This window comes from Taurulus bubalis (assembly GCF_910589615.1).
Source record: "Taurulus bubalis genome assembly, chromosome: 11".
Lineage (NCBI taxonomy): Eukaryota > Metazoa > Chordata > Actinopteri > Perciformes > Cottidae > Taurulus > Taurulus bubalis.
Window position 1 is genome coordinate 13,012,999 of NC_136599.1, and position 21,372 is coordinate 13,034,370.

The window sequence follows — 21,372 nt, forward strand, 5'->3', positions numbered from 1 at the left end:
TAGGGATGATCCAAAGAGTTACAGTTAATGAACTCAAATCCTCCTCCAGTCACAGGCGTCCATCCACGTGCACCAGTACACTAACTTATTGGCTAATTGCTGAAAAATTCAGCAAAAAAACAGGTTCCTGAAAGTCTAAGATGTACACAATATTTTATGGTAATGATGTTACACGTGTTTTTGACACCTTTGTCATACAGTGGAGGTAATGAACATACCTTTGTTGTACATGTTGGTGGGCACCTGGACCACGCTGAGACTGAGGTTGACTGACAGGTTGTTAAAGTGGTCATTGGGTTGCAGGATGAATTCTCCTCCCAGCTCTGCGCTGTTCCCTTCCTCATCCACCTCATTGATCAACACCGCATTGAAGTATTCATACTGGTGATAAGAAGAGAGAAAACGGTTATGAAATTTCAGATACAATTTACACCTAAATACTGAAGTTTACTGAATATTTAATTCAGAATGATGTATCTTACATTCAATATGTCCTACTTGCTGAGTCATGTTATCACTGCATAGAATGGGTGGGTCACTCAAGTGCTGAGTCAGAGAGTAGTTTGCGTACAGAGGTAACCTGAAACCCTGGATCATCCCAGACGTGCATGATGTTACAGCGGAAAGCTGCTGAGTTGACAGATCTCTCCTCAGTTTGCACACTCCCTTCCTAGCCAGATGCTGCATATGGTGCTCTGCCTCTACTGTATTTTTAGTACTGCGCATACTGTGGAGACTATTAATAAATCATAGAGCATGATAAATATAGATCTCATGGCTCCCTGCATCCTAAAGGCTCTGAAGTCTGAGGTACAACACAGGGGCAAAGAAAAGATGACATTTTAGAGTGTAGTCGCAAGCACTGTTGCCTCACAGCAAGAGGGGCCCGGGTAGACTGCCCTTCTCTGTGTCAGCATGGGTTTTGTGTGGGTTCTCCAGCTTCCTCTCAGAGTCCAAAGACGTGCAGCTTAGGTCACTTTAAATTGCCCGTAGGTTTGAATGTGAGCGTGAACGGTTGTCTGTCTTATGTATCATTGCTGCAATAGTATGTCCAGGGTGTACCCTGCCTTCGCCCAATGTCCGCTGGGATCAGCTCCAGCTCTGAGAATGAAAAGCGCTTACGGATAATGAATGGATGGATGATAATGAATACATAATTATTATCTTCGACGAAATTTCACTTATGTAGGTGGTTAGGATAAAAAATTAACAACCTTTCTCATAATAAAATACATTTGACTGTTCTTACTGTCAGTAGCAATGGCAGCAGCAGCGGTTCCATCCATTGTCCAGGTGAATGGTGGTGATTACATGGCTTAAGGCCACATTGATTTATCTTGTAATGACCAAGAGAATAGGATTTGCAAAGGACCTCGCAGGAAAATGAATTGGCATTCTCAAGAGTCCAACACAAAGTCTCAATATTGTCATTCAGAAGGGGACAGACACTCGCTGGACTTCATTTTTGAGAGACTGACAATACTGCAGGTCCAAGTACAGGGTGATTTTGGAGCATAGAAAACAGGATAGAGCACACATTTATAAGTCACTATACCTTATCTTTCCATCAGCAAATCCTGACACAAGCCTTCAGACATATTATATTGTGTTGTCACTTTGCTGGACTCTATCCAGGGTATGACATACTAAGTAACCCTCCCCATCACCCCACTTTCAGTTTTCTAGCACCAGTAACCTTCACTTGGGCTAAATCTTTCCAGCTCCTCCTGAGGAACGCCATCATCGCCTCTGCCCGGTGCAAAACACAGATAAAGCCATCAAATAGGCTCGCAAAAGCAGGGCCTATCATTGTAATTAATCAGGCCTGATTAGGCTTATGAGCCTTTTATCAAGAGGAACACTGACACTTCAAGGTGAGGGAGCACAGTGTTGCATGTTGCATTCTTCTTCTTCTTCTTCTTCTTCTTCTTCTTCTTCTTCTTCTTCTTCTTCTTCTTCTTCTTCTTCTTCTTCTTCTTCTTTCACTTGCCACTTTCTACTCCTCTCATCTTACAGTATGCTTTCAAAAGCTGACTTAGACATGAGTGACAAAACAGATTGGGTATAGACAAAGACAAAAAGTGTTTTGCTGTGTTGATTTGGGGAACTTCTTCAACCTTGTGTGTTTAAGGAAGTACAGAACAATGCACAAACCTAGATGTGAGAGTGAAATGTAATAATTCTTCAAAATGTCTAGTTATAATCTGAGAGGTCAGCTCTGACAGAGGAACTTCTTGTAAGTTAGTAAGGATTTAGATTCAAAGGGAAAGTTAAAGTGCTTTACAATAAATCAAACAGGCAGGATAGTAACAAAGCGAAAAAGCCATGAAATACAATTTACAGAGCAGAAAGCGTCAATATAAAAGCAAGACAATAATTTTAAAAAGCTCTTACTATCTCTCTTTAACTACACAATTTAAAAGTGAATAGAAGGAGAAGAAGTCATTGAAAAAAGAAGAGGCAAAGACAGGAGACAAGAGCGAAGATAAGACAGACAAGGACGATATGATACAATAGGATAGGATATAATACGATAATGCAAAAAGACAGAATAGGAAACCATGGGACACGATAGGACCGGACAAAAGAAAAGGACAGAAAAGGACACCAAGAGGCTAGAAAAGGAAAAACCGCTGTATGGGTGACATGTCTGGTTACTTTAAAGTCACATTTTTATACCAACAATGGATCACATGATCACATGACACTACTTGTGTGTGAGACGGGTATGCTCATAGGGATGCACACCTCTGCAGTTCTCCTCAGAGAATCAAAGCTTCTTTTAGCTAGTTTTCTGGCCTGCAACCTCACTGTTCTGGTTCATTCTCACTGCTCTCAAGGCGTAGTTTTGGAAGTTGTTTTGAGAAAACGGCTCCACTGTAAGCTACTTGTCCAGCATCAAACGACAGAAAGACAAAATTAACCTTCCTCTTGTTGTAGGGTCTGCACCAACAGATTTTAGGTTTTAAATGCATGAAATAACCACATCAAATGTGTTTATTGCATCAAGGCTTTTTGACTTTGTCATGAACCTCTATTTTAACAAAATAAAACCAAAACATTTAGTTTCACTAAATATGTTTGGTGTGGAACTCTGGGCCTTTTCTTTAACAGCATACCCCTCGATTTTAATTAAAAAAAAGGCAAAATGAACCTCAAGAGAATCATATAAATAAATAAAAGGTTGTTGTGTTACCTGACTATTACTGAGGGGTATTAGAACACATCTCTTGAATACATTTGTTTTATTTATTTTTTCATTTTAATATTATTAACTATAGGAACATCTATGGTGTTATGGGTCAATTCCGACCCATGTACTTCAAGAAAAAGGCTAATAGAATTCAGCAATAGAACTTTAGTACAAACACAAAATAAAAAGCAGAACACATAGATTTGCAAGGTAAAAAAATCTACAACCAATCAAGCAAATCTTATTTTTATAACCGGGTCCAAATCGATCCTAACAACACAAAGGTCATCATTTCAACCAGAGCATTTTATAATTAAAACAATATTTTTATTATAACGAAGCCTAACAAGGTAACCAAGAGATGAGAAACAAATTGGATCATAGATAAATGGTTTTAGTGTATTTTACAGCTGATTTAAGACATGGGTCGAAACCGACCCGTTAACACAAGAGATGGTACTAGAAAGCTAACACAAGAGGACGTTTTTAACAACTGGCTTGTGAACATATTGGAGTATTTGTCACCTGAGGATACAAATATTTCCCTGAAAAGTTACTGGAGACCAAAAACAGAGCTGAAAGGAGACTGAGTATTAGACTTATATTTGGCAGCACAACCCCAAATGAATGGTAACATTGCTCTGTATCATCTGAAAGGGTAAACAGGCAACTGCTTGCTAACAAGTTTGCCATATCAACTTTAAAGGGGATAACATGCCAGGTTTGTGTTCAATTTTTGGAATATTCTAATTAGATCAAGCAAGCACCTTGAACTGTGATAAAAAAAAACTGAGAGTGTCTCGTGACATAGAATCTGGTGAGGTTGCAGGAATGATGACCTTCTGGCAGTGGGAAGCTCTGGCACTGTTCCTCAATGCAGAGAATTGCTTATGTGTCCAATTCCTCGGTCTTTAACTTCCTCTGCACCTGACCTCCCTACCGCTGGCAACTGTGTCTTTATTCTCTGCCAAAGAGGGCCACACTGTCCAGAGCCAGCCATAATTGCACCTGATTATTACGTTCACAACATCTCAAGGTCTCTCTCGGTTTGATGTTCTCCAGTCCAAAGATATCCACACAAAAGACACATGCAATGAATACACAAATGACATTGATGCAAATTTTACAGAATCAGAACTTTCAATGGAAAATGTGCCCTTTAGCAGTGGTGAAAAGTAACTAAGTGCATATTGTACTTAAATATTGAGGTATTGGTACTTTATTTGAAGTACTTTGTACTTCTACTCTACATGCACGTTGGAGGCCAATAGACCTACTTTACTTTTTACACCACGACAATCCTTTGGCATTAGTCACTAGCTACTTTGCAAAATTCAGATAATTAATACAAAATATATATCAAGTAATCAATGATGTGCTATTATAGACTAAACGACTCAGCAGTTTATAAAGTTGCTGAAATTGGCCCTGCTGGAACATTAAAGGGATGTACACATTAACACATCAATAATTAAATTACAATGATATACTATTTATTTTTTCTCACATTGACCATTCTAAATATATTTTGATGCTAATACTTCCAGTATGTACTTTTACATAAGTAGTATTTTGAATCCAGGACTCACAGAGTGTATTTCTAGTACAATGTGGTATTGTAATGTTTACTTGTGTTAATGATCTGATTACTTCTCCCACCTCTTCCCTTTAGGACTTCTTACCTATGTAATTGCTCAATTGTTTTTAATATTTTATTCATTCTTCATTTCTTTGGCTAATTTTGAAAAGAACAAATTATCTCCCTGTAAACAGTGTAATGAGCGAAATGGAGTCAGACGTTGTTAGATTTGCTGGTTGGAAACAGAATAACTATACTCAATTTGACCTTAACCTAGTGAGTGAAAATTAGGATGATTAAAAATGATTTCCGTAAGCACAGACTACGAGACAAAGACACGGACACACACACACACAAGGTAAACAGAGGCAGAGCCAACTACACCTGCAGCAGACAAGGCCCCATTGCGTCTTCACTCTGTTCTCTTTCAGCCATTGTCTTATTAGTCCCTGTTCTTACTTCCTCTGTCTCACCCACCCAATGTGATCTATTCCTTTTCCTTTTTTGGCTCAGCCTGATTCCTTCTAGCCATTGTTGACTGGCTGTATGCAATCCTCATCAAGCCCCTCACCACCCTCCGTCTCACACAGGGATTCAACACGGATGTGCCCTCTCATGCACATAGCTCTCATTAGCACGGTTCGATTATGATCAGCTCTATATATGAGAGACCATTGTTGCAATTGCCAAGTTGTCTCTGTTTAGTCAACCCTTTCTATGTGTTTGTCTCCTCCATCTTGCTGGCTTTGCTCCATCTTTCCTCTCCGTCTGGATGATGGATGGAACAGGAAAATTAGATAAACCTTAATTCCTGTTGATTTTTTCTTTGTTCAAATGCAGACAGTATAAATAGCTCCAAAGTTAATTTGGAAAAACATGGAAAGAGAAACAACAAAAAAACACATGCATGTACATTGCTGTGTTGTGCACACACACACACACACACACACACACACACACACACACACACACACACACACACACACACACACACACACACACACAGACAAAACCAAGTTTGATAATAGCAAGATCCAAGACGGAATAATAATGACTCGGCTCCGAGAAACAATTTAGAATGTGCAGAAATTCTGGCTCTTCACCCAAAGTACCGTAGGTGTCTGAAAAGACAACGAGAGAAAAGGCAAAGACAAGAGGAAACGCCACTTTTAACAGCATTAGCTGTTAAAAGTATAGAAAATACCAAGTCAAGTAAAAAATTAAAACAAACAACTGTTAATGAGTTTGCTAATAAACGTATTTAAATTCACAGCATGTGGCCGTCAATTTTGATTAAAATTGCACCCATCAGCTTTTGAGTTTCAATAGTGGGGGAGTATGAATGGTGGCAAGGGCAAACCATGACGTGTATATGTGTGCGTGTGTGTATGTGTGTGTGTGTGTGTGTGTGTGTGTGTGTGTGTGTGTGTGTGTGTGTGTGTGTCAGCATCTGTGTGTGCTCCCCTGAGGCTTTGTGCAGAGAATGTGTGGCATTTTGTGTGTGTGTGTGTGTGTGTGTGTGTGTGTGTGTGTGTGTGTGTGTGTGTGTGTGTGTGTGTGTGTGTGTATCCAAGTGTGGGTGTATGTGTTGAGTAAGTCAATTATGCCATTCCAGCATTTCAGTGAAGGAGTGCCCAGTGCCACTAATGCAGTCCCTGATCCTGGTGTTAACAACCTGATCTTTAACGTTGCAGTGCATTACAGTACGCTGAGAGATCGCACATGTACCATCAGCACCCACTCACTCACTCAGTGTGGTAGAGACAGAGAGGGAGAGGATGAGGATGGGTTACTGGAGGTAAACAGTGGAGCATATTTCAGTTCTACTTCAAAAACATAAGCCCAAAGGATGGATAGATTTAAAGTGTCACCATTTTAACATTAGAATGTTACTGCTGCATTAACACAATACAAAAACTGATCATATATTATAATTACATCAATATTACATCATTTACATAATTTTTTGTGTCTAAACAAATCACTCAGTGAGAGCATAAAGTAAGTAATGCACATTTTAGTCATTAAATGGAGTATCAAAAAAGGCAAATTAACTAGTAACACAAGTTTTCTTGAATACTTTTTTAGATGAAGCAATTCAATAATCTGATACTCACAAAGTTAATGCAATCTCCTTTGGTTTTTAATGTATTTTAAAAACTTTTCTTATCTTGATCAGGCTTTCCACCTCTTTTTGTATGTTTTCTTGAATACTCTCTTTTAAATTCATTTTAATTATTTATTTTATGTAAAGCACTTTGGATGCTTTTTTGAAATAATACATCTTATGTTTGTGTATGTTGAATACATTGTAAATAAAACTCGTTGAAACAGCCTCAGTAGGAAGTATGCAAAAAGCCTGCTTCAGTCCCTCTATAAATGCGTTTCACTGTTTTCAACAAACTGGTAAGAATGTGTTTGTGAGTCCTGAGTGAGACTTGTGCAAGAAAGTAAAACAGTGAGGCAAACACTTGATGTTGACTTTAAGTACTGCTATTTCCCTGCAATCATTGAGTTGAGTGGCTATTGTTGAGTTCAAGCTGGTGTACAATGGCAATGTGCAATTATAACAAACCGAGGTTGGGTATTTTATATTAGAAAATAATGTTGTTACATTTGTTGAAATTCTCTTTACCTCCTGACAGCAATCAATGAATCAAATGCCCTGAGATAAAAGGAATGGAATATGTTATCTATGTCTGTTGTGTGACTGTTATATGCCCGTCTAAGGCCTTAGTTATAAAGGCCAAAACTGTGATCGGCAGTCATAATAATATGACACGCTCAGCATTACAAGCGTAAGGGCAGTGGGCAAGAGTCCCATTTGCCTTACAGATGAACACCTATTCAGCTAAAAATCCCATAACCACCTAGTCATGCATATACAGTGTGTGACCCAAATGCACACGCTCACAAACAAATAAAAACACTCCTGTTGATTTTGATAAATACTCTTGCTGCACAGTGAGTCAACAGCCTCAAGGGGAAGATAGAGAGAGCGAGGCAGAGAGGAGACCGCGTGACAAGCGTGGGGTTGACCGTGACGCTCCGCCCTCTGGTGTTCACTTTTAACTCTCATCTCCACTTTGACTCCACGACTCTACTCAACTCTTCCACCTCCCTACTCTCTTTCTTCACGGTCGGGAAAAAGGGAGACACCGCTCCCAGACTGTGGAAATGTGACTGGAAAACAACCAGCGGCCACGGATACAGGCAATCAGAGAGTAAACAAGAAGGAAGATTGAGTAAATAACTCGGAGGAAGGGTCAAGTAAGGGTGCATATACTGTACTTAAAATCATTCATGCATCTTAAACTTTGTGTTCACCCACTTTCAGTAATACATGAATATATATAGCAAGCGAGGCTACAATGCTTGTTATGTACCTACAAAAAATTTGCAGAAGAGTGTGAGGAAGTAAGGAAAACATTTTATCAGTGGTATGAACTCTGATTAATGCAGAATGGTCTTTTTGATATTGTAACTAATACTTAATGACTTAAACACTGAGAAACAGAAATTGTTGAAAATGACCTTAAGAAGTATGTTGGTAAGAAACATCCTCCACATCTCTGTGTAAGCAGCCAGTGTTCTCTGTCCAGAGGGAATTCATAATGAATTTCATATCTTGGTACTTAACTCTTCAGAGCCTCTCTCGACTCAACACTGAATTGTGAGGAGAGACTAAAAGTCATGTATAGCAGAACTTACCTGCTCCTACCTGACCTTTCAGTTTTCTTCCCAAAGCTTTTGTAAGTTATATATAAAATGCTGTTAGCTCTGATTGTTTTCTGTGCACCAGGTTGCTTCATAACTATTTCTAACTATTTGATGTCCAGATTAAAATCGAATTATTGGTCAGCACTAGTTTTCTGGAAGTGTATTGTAGTTGGCGTTTACTGCAGGTCAGTCAATCTACAAATAAGATAGCCAATAGATATAGATGTATTATAGTTTTTTTTCACCTTCCACCACTTTCTTATTGGTTTTATTTTGTTCAGATTCTTGCTGCTTGATACAAATTACGGTATCTAGGCATTGGTGCAATAAAATGATAAGCAAATTGGGACAGCATATGGGAATATGTTTCTTTTTATCTCTCAGATTCATAAAAGATATATTTCTTCTGAAACTGATTCTTTCTTTCAAGGAAGCATACCGGAGGCTTGTCAACATCAATGTTTCTAGGTAGCACCCTATCTCTTTGAAGGGAACCTTTTTGAACCTTTTTCTCTGAGATTATACACAAAGGTACCTTGAAATGCTTTGTGTCTGGAGTTGACGACCAGTATGTGGTGTTGTATTTGTGCAATATACATTGGACAGTGAAGGCCAACTCTCGAATAAATTGCTTAAAAATCCCATCTTCACATCACCGGCCATGCATGTCACAGGACAGTGAGGATACCTCGATACGCAGCCACAAACTCAGGTCAAATATTTTTCCCCAGTAATAAGGAGAGCAAATTGGCAAATCAACAAGCATTTGCCCTCCTCTCTACACTATATGGTAATACCCTAGACATATGAGTATGAGAACAAAAGAGAGAGAGAGAGAGAGAGAGAGAGAGAGAGAGAGAGAGAGAGAGAGAGAGAGAGAGAGAGATTAAGCAGTTCTCTCCCAAAGCTCACGCCAGACTGGGGCTACATTTTCAGTCAACATCATTGGCAATTGGCTGTTTGTCTCCAACCTCCAAGGAAGGATTTCATTGGCTGCAAAGGGCATGGGAGACTGCTCTCGGCTTTCCTATTTACACTACATGAGCAGTGCGGGTAAAAGAGCAAGGGAGGAAAATCGCAGAAGATTACCGTGCCAATTTTACATGGACGCAGAAGAGCTCTGGAAAGGATAGATAAGGAAATTCCTATCAAACTGCTGCCAGCCAAATATGTATCCAATAGCAAAAAAACACACAAACATTTTATAATAAACCCCCGAATAGTGATGGAGGAGGTTTCACCCTTCAGCTTGGATGTGGTATTTTTAGCACAGCTGGTGATAATTACCATCTATTCACCATGTTCTGCATTAAAAGGCACTTTTTGAAATGCCACCATGAGAGCTGTACAGATACAGACACACACACACACACACACACACACACACACACACACACACACACACACACACACACACACACACACACACACAGGTGTACACACCCAGCCCTCACACAAAAATGTACATGCATATTCATATTCATGCATGCCATGTAAATAGCACCAAAAACAGTCAAAGCAGTTTGTGATCGCAGCTAAAGAATGCTCAAACGCTTAATTTTATGCTCAAGCAATTCAAACACAATTAGCAATGAAAAATTAATGGGTGCGACATAATTTACCATAAGGTGCTGAAAACCCAAATTAACTAAGGCTAGATACCAACACACACACACACACACACACACACACACACACACACACACACACACACACGGTTACATGAGCACACTAACATGGATGCTGAACGATTGCCAAGCAAAGACAATCAGTTATTATAACTACGATGGCCGAGCTGGTGAAGCAGGGATTCATTTGTGGTGGATGTTGGAACATGATGCAGAACCTCCCACATGTATTTGGCCAAGGACTATCGAGATCTTTCTATCCATTTTCTGGAAAATGTGAAGCAAGGAGTTCAAACATTTTTTTATTTCCCATTGATTTCCCTCATTAATGGCTTAAAACAGCAGAACTTTACCTGTCAAACCCTAAGCAAGCCAAACTTGTTTCAGTGGATCAGCAGGGTGGCGATAACAGCTGCACAGTTGGCCAAAATGAAGGACAGATTTGATGGAGGATGATGTTTTGTAAAAATGTAAAAGCTAAGCACATGTGTTTTTCTTAATAATATGTGCTGTCAATGATTGATTGAGGGGTTATGTGTAGTGTGACCAGTACAGTAATATGAAAAAGACAAAAGTGATGATGAGTTCATGATGAGGACAAGTGGTTTCTGAATATTTTTGTCATGTTATTACAAAGGATTCACTGTTAGAAAGGTATGCATTTGTGTAGTGTGCTTAAATAAGTGTGGCTAATGAACATCTGCACTATCCGGTCCTATGGGCAATGGGCTCTGTGGTTTAATACGTTCCCTGACTTGTTTTGCTCTCTGTGCCCAACCCACAAACTCTGTATTGCGAGTCTTCCTGGTTTAGAAATTAAGCTCTGTACTGAAGTAACACTGCATCATACACTGACTGCATCTGCCATTAAATTAATCTCTGATTAGATTAAATTATATTACTGTGGTTACACACCATGCCAACAAGCATCTGGCAGGTACAAGTATTTGTCCTTATCATGCTAGTTGTTGTCCTTCTTCTCTTTCCCTCCCTCTTCCAACTTTCTTATCCCACATGTTTTGTATACAAAAAACAGGTATGTTATGTTGATATATTATCTTGTATGGAGATGTTTTGGCTTGATATTTGCCTCCCACTCTGTCCTAGGTATTGTGAGACCCTACATATTATAGGCTCTCTATCAGCCATTATCAGCTCTGGAGCTGTGTCATTAAAGCTGAAACAAAGAGACACTCACTTCGCTGGGCTCATCTTATCTTCTCCGCCAAGTAATTACTGACATAAAGCACCACTGGGAGCCCACACAATGTTACTGACCCTCAAGCAGCATATGAAAACACACAGACAAATGTCCACAAATGCCAAAACACATGTCCACAAGAAGGTGTATCATACATGACAAACACAAGTACATATCTATGAAGTTTTGTTTACATGCAAAAACATCAACATACACACACACACACACACACACACACACACACACACACACACACACACACACACACACAAGTAAGATGCATCAAACTATACAGCACACATCCGTATAATTCATGGACAGGGAACAATATATATATTCATGTAGTCCACTTGCATGGGTAGTTGCAACAGGACAAATCGCACAATTTACTTTTCACTGAGCAACCCAGTGTGCGTTAAGTTGAATGAGAGTCTGGGCATTAGAGAGAGTGGGTGATAGTCTACACTCTCCCCAGCCCAACAAAAGCTGGAAATCTGCTCAAAACAAACAAACATACACACACACACACACACACACACACACACACACACACACACACACACACACACACACACACACACACACACACACACACACACATTTTCTTTAGAGGCTGATCTCCTGGCTTCAGTTGGTGATATACATGTTCCAGAATGGTGTTCAGACTCAGAATGTACTTGTTGCAATCAGCTGTGAGTGATTGTGCAGGTGAAGCCGACACAATTGTCAGACAGTAGAAAGAGAGAGAGACTTTTTTCAATTGAAAAAAACACACACATTCTCAAAATATATTTTTCTGTAACATATGTTGCATTAGGGTCTATAGTTGGACATGTTCTACTTACTTTTCTGTGCACAATTGCTTTAACAGAAGCACTTGCTGATTCTTATGAGCTCAAACTCTCTGTTAGGAAACAAAAAATCTAACATCAAACACCGCTACAGCTGCAGCAAATCTCAATGAATGATCTCAATATGATGTTGCGTTATCTGTAAGCCTGAAGCCTTTTTTTTCATCATCTATTAATCTTCCAGTTATTCTCTTGATTAGGTGATTGGAAATAGTGTATCTTGACATTACGAAAGCTTAAAAAAATTGTTCAACAATTAATTGATTATCAAAATAATTTCTTATTCATTTTCAGTTGATTAACTGTACTTGTTATCTATGTTAGATAAAGAGCATGTGGAATCAAAAAAAGAAGGAAAGGGGATCTATGAGAGGAACATTCAGAGCTGGACAGCAGTCAGTGGTTAAATTGATCCATCTTAATGGTCCATGACAGCAGAAAACCACAGGGCATTCTCTGTAGTGTCTTAAAGAGCTGCCAGAGTAAACACATACTCACCGCCACAGGCAGAAACACAGGAACACATAACACTCACGTCATAGACTTTATAAGTAGTTTAGCAGCAAATTCTCCCAAGTCGACTTAGCATCACATTTCCTTTTTAACACTCAAGTTTCTCCTGTTGCTCCTCCTACTTTAATAAACTCTGCTCTGAGATATGCATGATGTGAAGCAAACTCTGGCAAAAACATTGCAAGTGCACAGTCTCCATCTCTCTCTGGCTTTCTCTCTCTCTCTCTCTCTCTCTCTCTCTCTCTCTCACACACACACACACACTACAAAGCTGCACTCTAAAAATTAAAGCTGCTCAAATGGATTTGAGGCATAACCGTGAGAGCGGAGGATGGGTTTGGGGGTGTGTATGCTTATATGATTAGCAAAATGCATTTGCCCAAGTCTGCAGAACTGAGGGTGGAACTCCCAGGGAGTAGTTTAAAATTTTTGTTTTTGAGTTGGAAAATTACTGTGATATAATACCACAAAAATGTGTGGTTTATGTTTCAGACACAATATGTTATGTCAAAAACATGAGGATGAATTGCTTCACCTTTGACAAAGTATGTTAGATGCTTCACAAATAGAATTTAATCTTTAGATATTCTATTTTTATACATATGTAGGTGCAATCCTGATGCCTTAACTGAGCAGTAGTGAGATTTAGGGCTGTGCAGTATGGGCAAAAATTCATATCACGGTATTTTGTAAGTTTCTAGCAGTTTCACAGTGTATCACAGTATACAAGTAAACACATTGATCCCATTAACAGCACCAGTCAACTAGACAGCAGTACTGTCAGCAAGCCATCCATAGCCACAACAGCAGCAGGCAGCAACATTGACTTTTTACAGTTTAATACTGGGAGCGCAGTGGAGCTACTTACCTGTCAGTGTAACTGGGCTCAGTCATGGTTCACACTTGTTATAAAATTACAGCGCCTAATTGCATGCTGGGTAGAGTTCGCGCACAAAAAAAACAGGAAGAGACAGACCGGAAGACACCACACAAACAGCTGTTCGCCGCCCAACTTCCCAGCATTCAATTTGGTCGTGTAATTTTGAACAATAAGTGAACCAAGTTACCCTGACAGCTAAGTAGCTCCACTGCGCTCCCAGTGTTGAACTGTAAAAATATATGCCCCTAACATCATCTGATGCAGTAAAGTACAGTCCAACATGACCTGACAGACACATTTAAGTGAGCTATTGTACAAACACTAATTAAACTAGACCCTACTTTATTATATATCCCATTTAGAGATAAACTAAATTCATGTTTAGGGGTTAATCTGTTTGTGGCATCAATCCTCACAATTCTAAAACTTTTGTTTTGGTAAACTGATCACCGTTGATCGCAGAACTGTGCGAGCTGTGTTAAACAATGAGGCGGGGAGGGGGGTTTGAAGCAAAAAGCCTCCACCGCCTTCTAGTACGTTGTACTATTTAAAATCCAGATCCCTCTGCATATGTGCACATCTCACAGTTAACGTTGCTCAGAAACCTGTCTATTTTGCTAAATCTGGCCCAATATACAGTAATATCTCATTGTCTATGATTTTGTTCAGTTAGCCACAAAATGTAAAATCCTTCAACAAGATGGACCCAGATATCCACAGTATGTGATCCCGAACATATGTTGAAGAGTGGGCTGGATTTCTTTCTTTGTTCAATTAAATTGTGTATATAATGTTCTTTTTGTGCATGTTTGTTTGCTCATGTGGGAATGTGAACAACAGACAGTGGCTGTGGCAGACAGAGACATATGCTGACAAAATGATTATAGAGCGATGTGGAGAAACACACTTTAAAAGAGAAAAGACTGTTAAGCCTAGTCAAGCAAAATAGACTGCAGAACAAGATTCCTAATGCCTTTCTATCTGCCTTTCCTCTGTTCTGTTTACAGGGGCCCTTGTCATTCGCTGAACCTTTTGTCTCACTAGGGTCCAATCACAGAAGCACTGGCCTCTGAAGGATACATTATTTTCTGCATGATTTAATTAATGAGCTTACAAGAACAGGGAATGAACATCTTGATTGTAATAATGTGATGTCAGAATATAATGTGGCTCCATATGCGCATACACATACCTGCAGGTCTGGATCCTCGTCGTGCTGCAAGTGGGCTTCCTCTGCCGCTTCTACCAGTCTCTGCAAGAGGGGAGAAAAAATCTCTTAGTATAAAAGTTAACTGATTGAGGGGTCAAATAATAACAGGCTGAAAAACAGCTAGCTTTATGACTGGCTTTATAAGTACCCCTTAGCACTAGAGCAACACAGCAAGCCCTCAGGACAGACAAACACACACACACACACACACACACACACACACACACACACACATACATATACAGATAGCAGACAGACATTTGGTCAGCTCTAAAAAGAGGCTATTTTCCTAAATGGTTCAGCAGTAGAGGTAATGACTGCCTCGGGTTCTTTGGACACTACCACAACAAACTCCATCACCAGTTCATGCTGTTTAACACATGCTTTCTCTCTCTCTCTCTCTCTCTCTCTCTCTCTCTCTCTCTCTCTGTCTCTCTCTCTCTCTCTCTCTCATACACTCAATGACAAATGACACACAAACTCACTATCATCCCCCTCTTGCTTCTATCGTCTCCGGTGTGTGTGCCTGTAGGGTGGTGCATGTATGTGTCCCTTTGAGTCAACGTTTTTCACAGGCAAACATGGTCATCATTTTAAAATGAAAGATGATTAGGAAGAAAAGTTTTTCACAGAAAGTTGTCTTTTTTATTTAATCTCCTGTTATCTTTGTGGTAAATTTGATCACATTTAATGTTTAACGTCTATAAATAACTGATTGACATAATTTTTTTTGCTTCATATTTCATGACTTTTCCTAATTTAATGTGGACAACTGGTTAAAGATAAAATCAACATGATGATATATTTTCAATGTCCTTAACACATATGCATTGATGTTCTTTGAGGTCAATTTGACCCCATGCTGTTTTAGCTGTATAAAACATGTAAGAAATAACAACATTTTACACACATTTGTTTTGGTTATTTTGGATGATATTGAGGTCACTATAACATGCAATTTTATAATCTTCAAAAAGATTAGTGCCCTAATCTAACATAACCATAGCTGTAGTAGTGTGAAAACCACTGATAGTTCAGATGACATGGGGGAGGGGAAAATAGCGTTCCTCTGAAAATATTGATAGTTCACATAACATAGGGTGGAGCAAACATTTAAAAGTTTGCACAGCAGCCTTCTAAACCATTTATCGTGCTCTGTGTGCTTTCTTTCTGCTCTCTCTCTCAACTGAAAATGACTACTAAAGAAAGTTGTTCCGTCAATGAGGTGTTGTCACATCTCTTAGACCATGAAAGTAGCATTGAGGAGAATGTGTCTGAGACAGAGGATGAGGTCCCTGATTATGAGGCATCCTCTGCTGATGAGAATGAGACCCTCAGTTTTGACCCTCCTGTTGGCTCTCAACCACCAGCAAAGACATTACCATCCAAAAATGTAAAGTTATAATTGTCTATCTCCGCACTTGAACAAAAATGGTCGACTTAGTGCTGCTAATGTCATCAGAATGGTTCCAAGCCCCACCAGAGACATCTTCAGCCATGTCTAAGACATAACATCAGCATTTGAGCTCTTCATAACACCGTCATTTGAAAAGCATATACTTGAGATGACACATTTAGAGGGGATGCGTGTGTATGGGGACAGTTCAAAGAACTTGGATGTTGCAAGCCTATTGTTTATTTTATTTAAAGGGCTATTTAGGTAGTCAACAAACAAACATAAAGTACCTGACACTTAAACTTCGGGGGGGAAAAAAATGTATAATAATTTTCTGGAGTTTTAAATTGCTGGGGTCAAATTGACCCCAAGGGTAAAAGATGTCAGTAAAGTTAAAGGTAACAGGAGGGTCAAGACTTGTATCGTTTGTGCAGTGGCAAACAGGACAGAGAAATATTGCAACATAATATAAATATTCACGTTAAAGTTTATGGATGGTTTGTGTGAAGGACAAAAATAACTAACAAATTCATGATTGTATGTTATAAGTGCACTGATAAAAAACTGATTGTGTGTTGTGTAAATGTGAATACAGGTTAATATTCGGGCTTCAAATAGTGATAATGTAACTTGTTATTCAAATGATCAGTTAATTGTTTAGCATGCAAAATCTGACAAAGCTATGAATTGGAATTGAAAAAAAAATATTTCCAGAGGCCAATGGGACATCTTCATATATCGCACATTCACCCTCTGCACTCAGTCTAGATCTTTCCAACAGTGTGGACAAGGCAGTTTGTTGAGGAAGAAAGCGCCATTGTCCATTTTTAAGTCCTGTATTTAAGACCAGAAAGTACATTTCTATTGTGAGTTCCACAGGCGTGGAATGGCTTTGTCGATGTTTGAAAGATTGAGGAGAGGTCATGTTTTTGCAAAACAACCGGAGGTTAGTGGTAACAGTGAGCTCTCGTAGAGAGTTTGCGTATATGCCATAGACTCTTTGCTGGGATCCTTTATGGATAGCAGTGTTATCAAACTGAGTGTATTGTCTATAATGAGTTATTGGTATTTTAAGCTGTTAAGCTCTTCAACTGTCTTGCTGTGGGTGAAAGTGGGTGAAAGTGGGTGTTGGGTAGCCATGGTAGTCTAGGTGTAGGACTAATTTGATTGAGGTGGCGCACAGCTATATGTTTTTTGATTGTGAGGGAGGGTAAAGGTGGTTTTGTTTTAATTTGAAAATAAATTGATTAGCATATACGACTTTAATTATCAAAGTCAAAGTCAAAAATCAAAGTCAGTTTTATTGTCACTTCTTCCATTTGTGCAAACATACAGAAGATCTGAAATTGTGTTTCTCTTCTGTCTGACATTAAGTGTAATATAATTAATTTGTTTGACAATTAATGGTGGGAAAAGTGGATCCAAAGAGCCTATATTGGAAGCAAGGCATCTACACAGGTCTATACAGGGCTGAATGTTTATTACTGACCAAAACAATGGTTTCCACCGCTGGGTGTGTTTTTTGTGCCAGAGACTAGTTCTCGCTCTAGTTCTTTTGTTTTATCACTATTTAGGTTGAGGTAGTTTTTTGGGTACCATTGTGTGTAAAAGGGGAAATTAAGTGTTAATAGCTTGTAGCACAGGTGTTGTCACTTAGTGGTTAAAGTATGAGAGTGACATGTATCATCGGAGTATGTGTAAGTAAAAAACGTACAAAGTAAAAATTGAGGGTTGATGTAACTTTTCCAGTCCCTCATGTCTGTGGTCTGTGAGAACATTGTGAATTTCTACCCATTCAAAAAAAGTATTGGGTATTAATGACTGGCATTTAGCAGATATATAAACAGGCTTAAGGTGAAGGACCTGATGGAAGGTTTTTGGGCCCTGTATAACAGCTTCAGACATATCACATACATCTCACACTTTCTACTTCTATCTGTGATGTGCATGGTGTGTTCTCATCGCAAGTAATTTGTCTCATTCACAGCTGGTCCTGGTGTGTATGAGTTTTGTAATTCACTTCCATTTCCCATTTCCATTCAAATGGCTTTACCCGTAAAACTACTGCAATCAGCCAGCTTATATCAGCTGAGCAATGTGTGAGTCTGTGTGTGTGTGTGTGTGCTGTGCTGCTGCTGTGTGTGCAGGCAGGCTGTTTTGGGAAGTGAACACTGTAATCTAGAGCCAGGCCAATCATTTTCTTCACCATAGCAACACACCTGGCCATTGATTATTGTTGCATATCAATCTGTACTTCGTTCTGTCCAGCTATAGATTTATGAATACATTTTGCTTTCTTCTTGGTCTGATTGGTTGAGAGAAAAAAGCAGACGACAGAGTGAATGCCTCTGTGTCCTCTCTGGCCTGTACTTCTTCAGATCTTTTTTAGAATCACAAACTCTCAAGCCAATGTGAGAGCATGTGTGCATCAGGCATTGAAAAGCACCACAATAAACCTCAGGCAGGTGCATCTAATGGAAATCCACAACAAAGCGTGCTCAAGGAACAAACAAGACGAGGACGCGGTAATAAAGGGAGGATGAGAGAGGAATGAGAGCATTCTCTAAAGGTCTGAACGCTTAGCCTCACACTCCCAGCAAAATGTCAAGACGCTGACTGTGAAGCCGTTGTCGATAGAATCACACTTTTCAGCATTTCTGAGTGTGTGGCGGTGTAGGTATGTTTGCGAGTGGTTGAGTGTTAATGTTTTTCTCAACTGACACGTGTGAAGATATTAGCCCTTTGAAGAATTTTGTCATGCAGCCACTTTTGCAAATGTCAATCATTGCTTAAGAGAGTATGTCAATGTATGTGAAGGATTGAATTTTTCACCATGTCCAGTATGTGTGTGTATATAAAGTTGGACGCCATGAGAGCTCCTCAACAATGAAGCCAAAACATCTGGACTGCCCCCTGGTGACTGGCAGGAGTATAAGTCATAAACACTGCCCTTCCATGTAAGCGGATAGTAAATGGGCCAAACTAAAACTACAAACAAGATGGTTCTGTCATTATTATTTAACACAATGATGTGAGTTGCTAAAGTGTTCTTATTGTTCTAATAAGTTTGGTTTTAATAAAATATACCCTGCTTTAACCTCTGTTCTGTTCGTTCATGTAAAATTTGATGAAAAACGCCTATCCAGGTATACCCAAAGTAAATTGGAAGCTGTACTTTAACTATTTGGAGTAAATGCATGGTCTTGGTCTCTTTTGGAAGGTAACAATCTGAAGCTTTTTTCCCTCAATAGTCTGCTGACACTGAGTTATATGAGTTTGAATACACTAAAGTATAAGGTTTTTATTTCCGCCTGAACATTTCTTTGTAAATAGATGCCTGTAGATGACTATAAATGGGACTTATGGACCGAAAAACACAATGGGACCATAATCTGAAGCCTTTTCGAGTCTAAGTAAAAAGCAGATAACAATATCACAGAAAATGAATATTTTACACATGTTTTTCTAATGAAATGTCTAGGCGTTTTTCCATTTTGAGACTGAAAATATTCCTGATATATATACTATATACCTATTTAAAATGCTTATAGTCTTGCAAACTTATAGAGGTACTATTCATATTTACTACCACTATTGCTGACACAAAGAAAATGAAGTATAAATGCATTTTTATGCTAATTCAATGATAGACTGAAGCTCTATCAGCAGCTGTCTCTTCTCATCAAATTGAAGGCTGTTGGGATTATTTGCCCCCCCTCTTCCTGGGATTCGTTTTTTAGGCAATTTCATTGGCTGTACGAAATGCCTGTCATCTGAGCTGTACGACGTGCCAGGCTTGAGCCACGTAAGGAGACAGGGGTTGACTCTGTTCTTCAACGTAGCTTCTGGTTGGGTAATGTAGCCTGTCAGTCAGGACATTAAGCTCCTATTGATTCAATAGAAAGCTTAGATTTTGGCGGACATTTTGATACCGAGTTTGTAGCTGTGCTCTCATGCAAACTTGCCTTTCTGCTAAAAACAAAACTGCTTTCTTTCATATCTTCCAGCTGATATGAAATGATGCAACGGCAGTTGGTGGATATTTATGGATGTAATCATTTGTTTTGGACTAAATCTTTTATGGGATTTATTTTTAATGGACCTTTATGATGTAACAACGCCGTTTTTGTTAAAATGCTATGGATTTATGGATCAATATGAGGCACCATCAGTGAGTTACCTGGATTTTGCTATCGTTTGTTTGTTTGTTGTTGTCTGACAAAAGTCTTGTTTGTAGCTGCTGTGATGGTCTGATCTTGCGTAGGTTTCCAGAAACATATGGCACTCGTACCGGGGGTACAGTGTACACTAGAATGTACAGTAAAGGATGCCCGCGGGGGGGGGCAGAACGTTAACAGGAAGTGTGGCCTCGTGATTGATAGCTGCTTCGAGTGAAGTATTCGTGTAGCCGGAGGCTCAGGAATGGAGTAGGAATGTCATGAGGAAATGTAACTTTAACTTTCCATGACTGTGATTGTCTGTTTCAAACATAGATCTTTAAATATACAAGTTTTTATTTACAATCTATTGTTCATACAGTCGTTGACTGTGTTGCTAGCTAGCTTACAACATGTCCACTGACTTAGTAAGGTTAGCCAGCGCTGTTGGACCTTCTTTGTTTTCAAATCCTACAATAGAAGTGTAAGGAGACACGCAGAGGACGTTTCTGAAAGACAAATCACAAGTCTGTGGTTTAGACCATGCGTCGATTTGATCATTAATGTATTCATAGAGATATTGTGGTTGGTTGTTAACTGAATACCTTGGCTTCACTTCTATCAATAAGCAGTTCTATGATGGTTTAAACACATTTCTAATTAAAAAAAGTGTAATTTCCCTCTGTTGTGACTCAAAATTTAGTCTATTAATGTGCCATATGTGAACATAGGAAAAACAACTAGCTTTAACAATTTCACAACATTACATTGTCATCATACATGGCCAATTATAATTTCATCTCGACTGAACACTTGATTCCCACCTTTGAATAATCTCTTTTGGCATGTTATTCATGTAGTGTTACTTACCATGCAGGATGATGGGAGTTAATGCTCTAGGGTAAAAATAACTTGCATAGTAGGAGGGAGTTTTTCAATCGGAAAAACAGATTAGAGATAAGTAGGTACTGCTCACTCCTGTGAATTTCAATTCCAGCATATCACTAGGATGAACACTCCAGGTGGTGTGTTTGTCTTTGTGTG

At 39.1% G+C, this 21,372-nt stretch overlaps 1 protein-coding gene across 1 annotated transcript in view; it reads right to left on the minus strand.

Moving 5' to 3' along the window:
- The window catches only part of cacna2d3a (calcium channel, voltage-dependent, alpha 2/delta subunit 3a), a gene marked incomplete at both ends in the record, with an annotated part of 108,392 nt that overhangs the window by 61,586 nt on the left and 25,434 nt on the right, over positions 1-21,372 (minus strand). The window contains 2 exons of the mRNA XM_079225797.1: positions 219-381; positions 14,758-14,817. Coding sequence (XP_079081923.1) covers positions 219-381; positions 14,758-14,817 — 223 coding nt within the window. The remainder of the gene's footprint in view (positions 1-218; positions 382-14,757; positions 14,818-21,372) is intronic.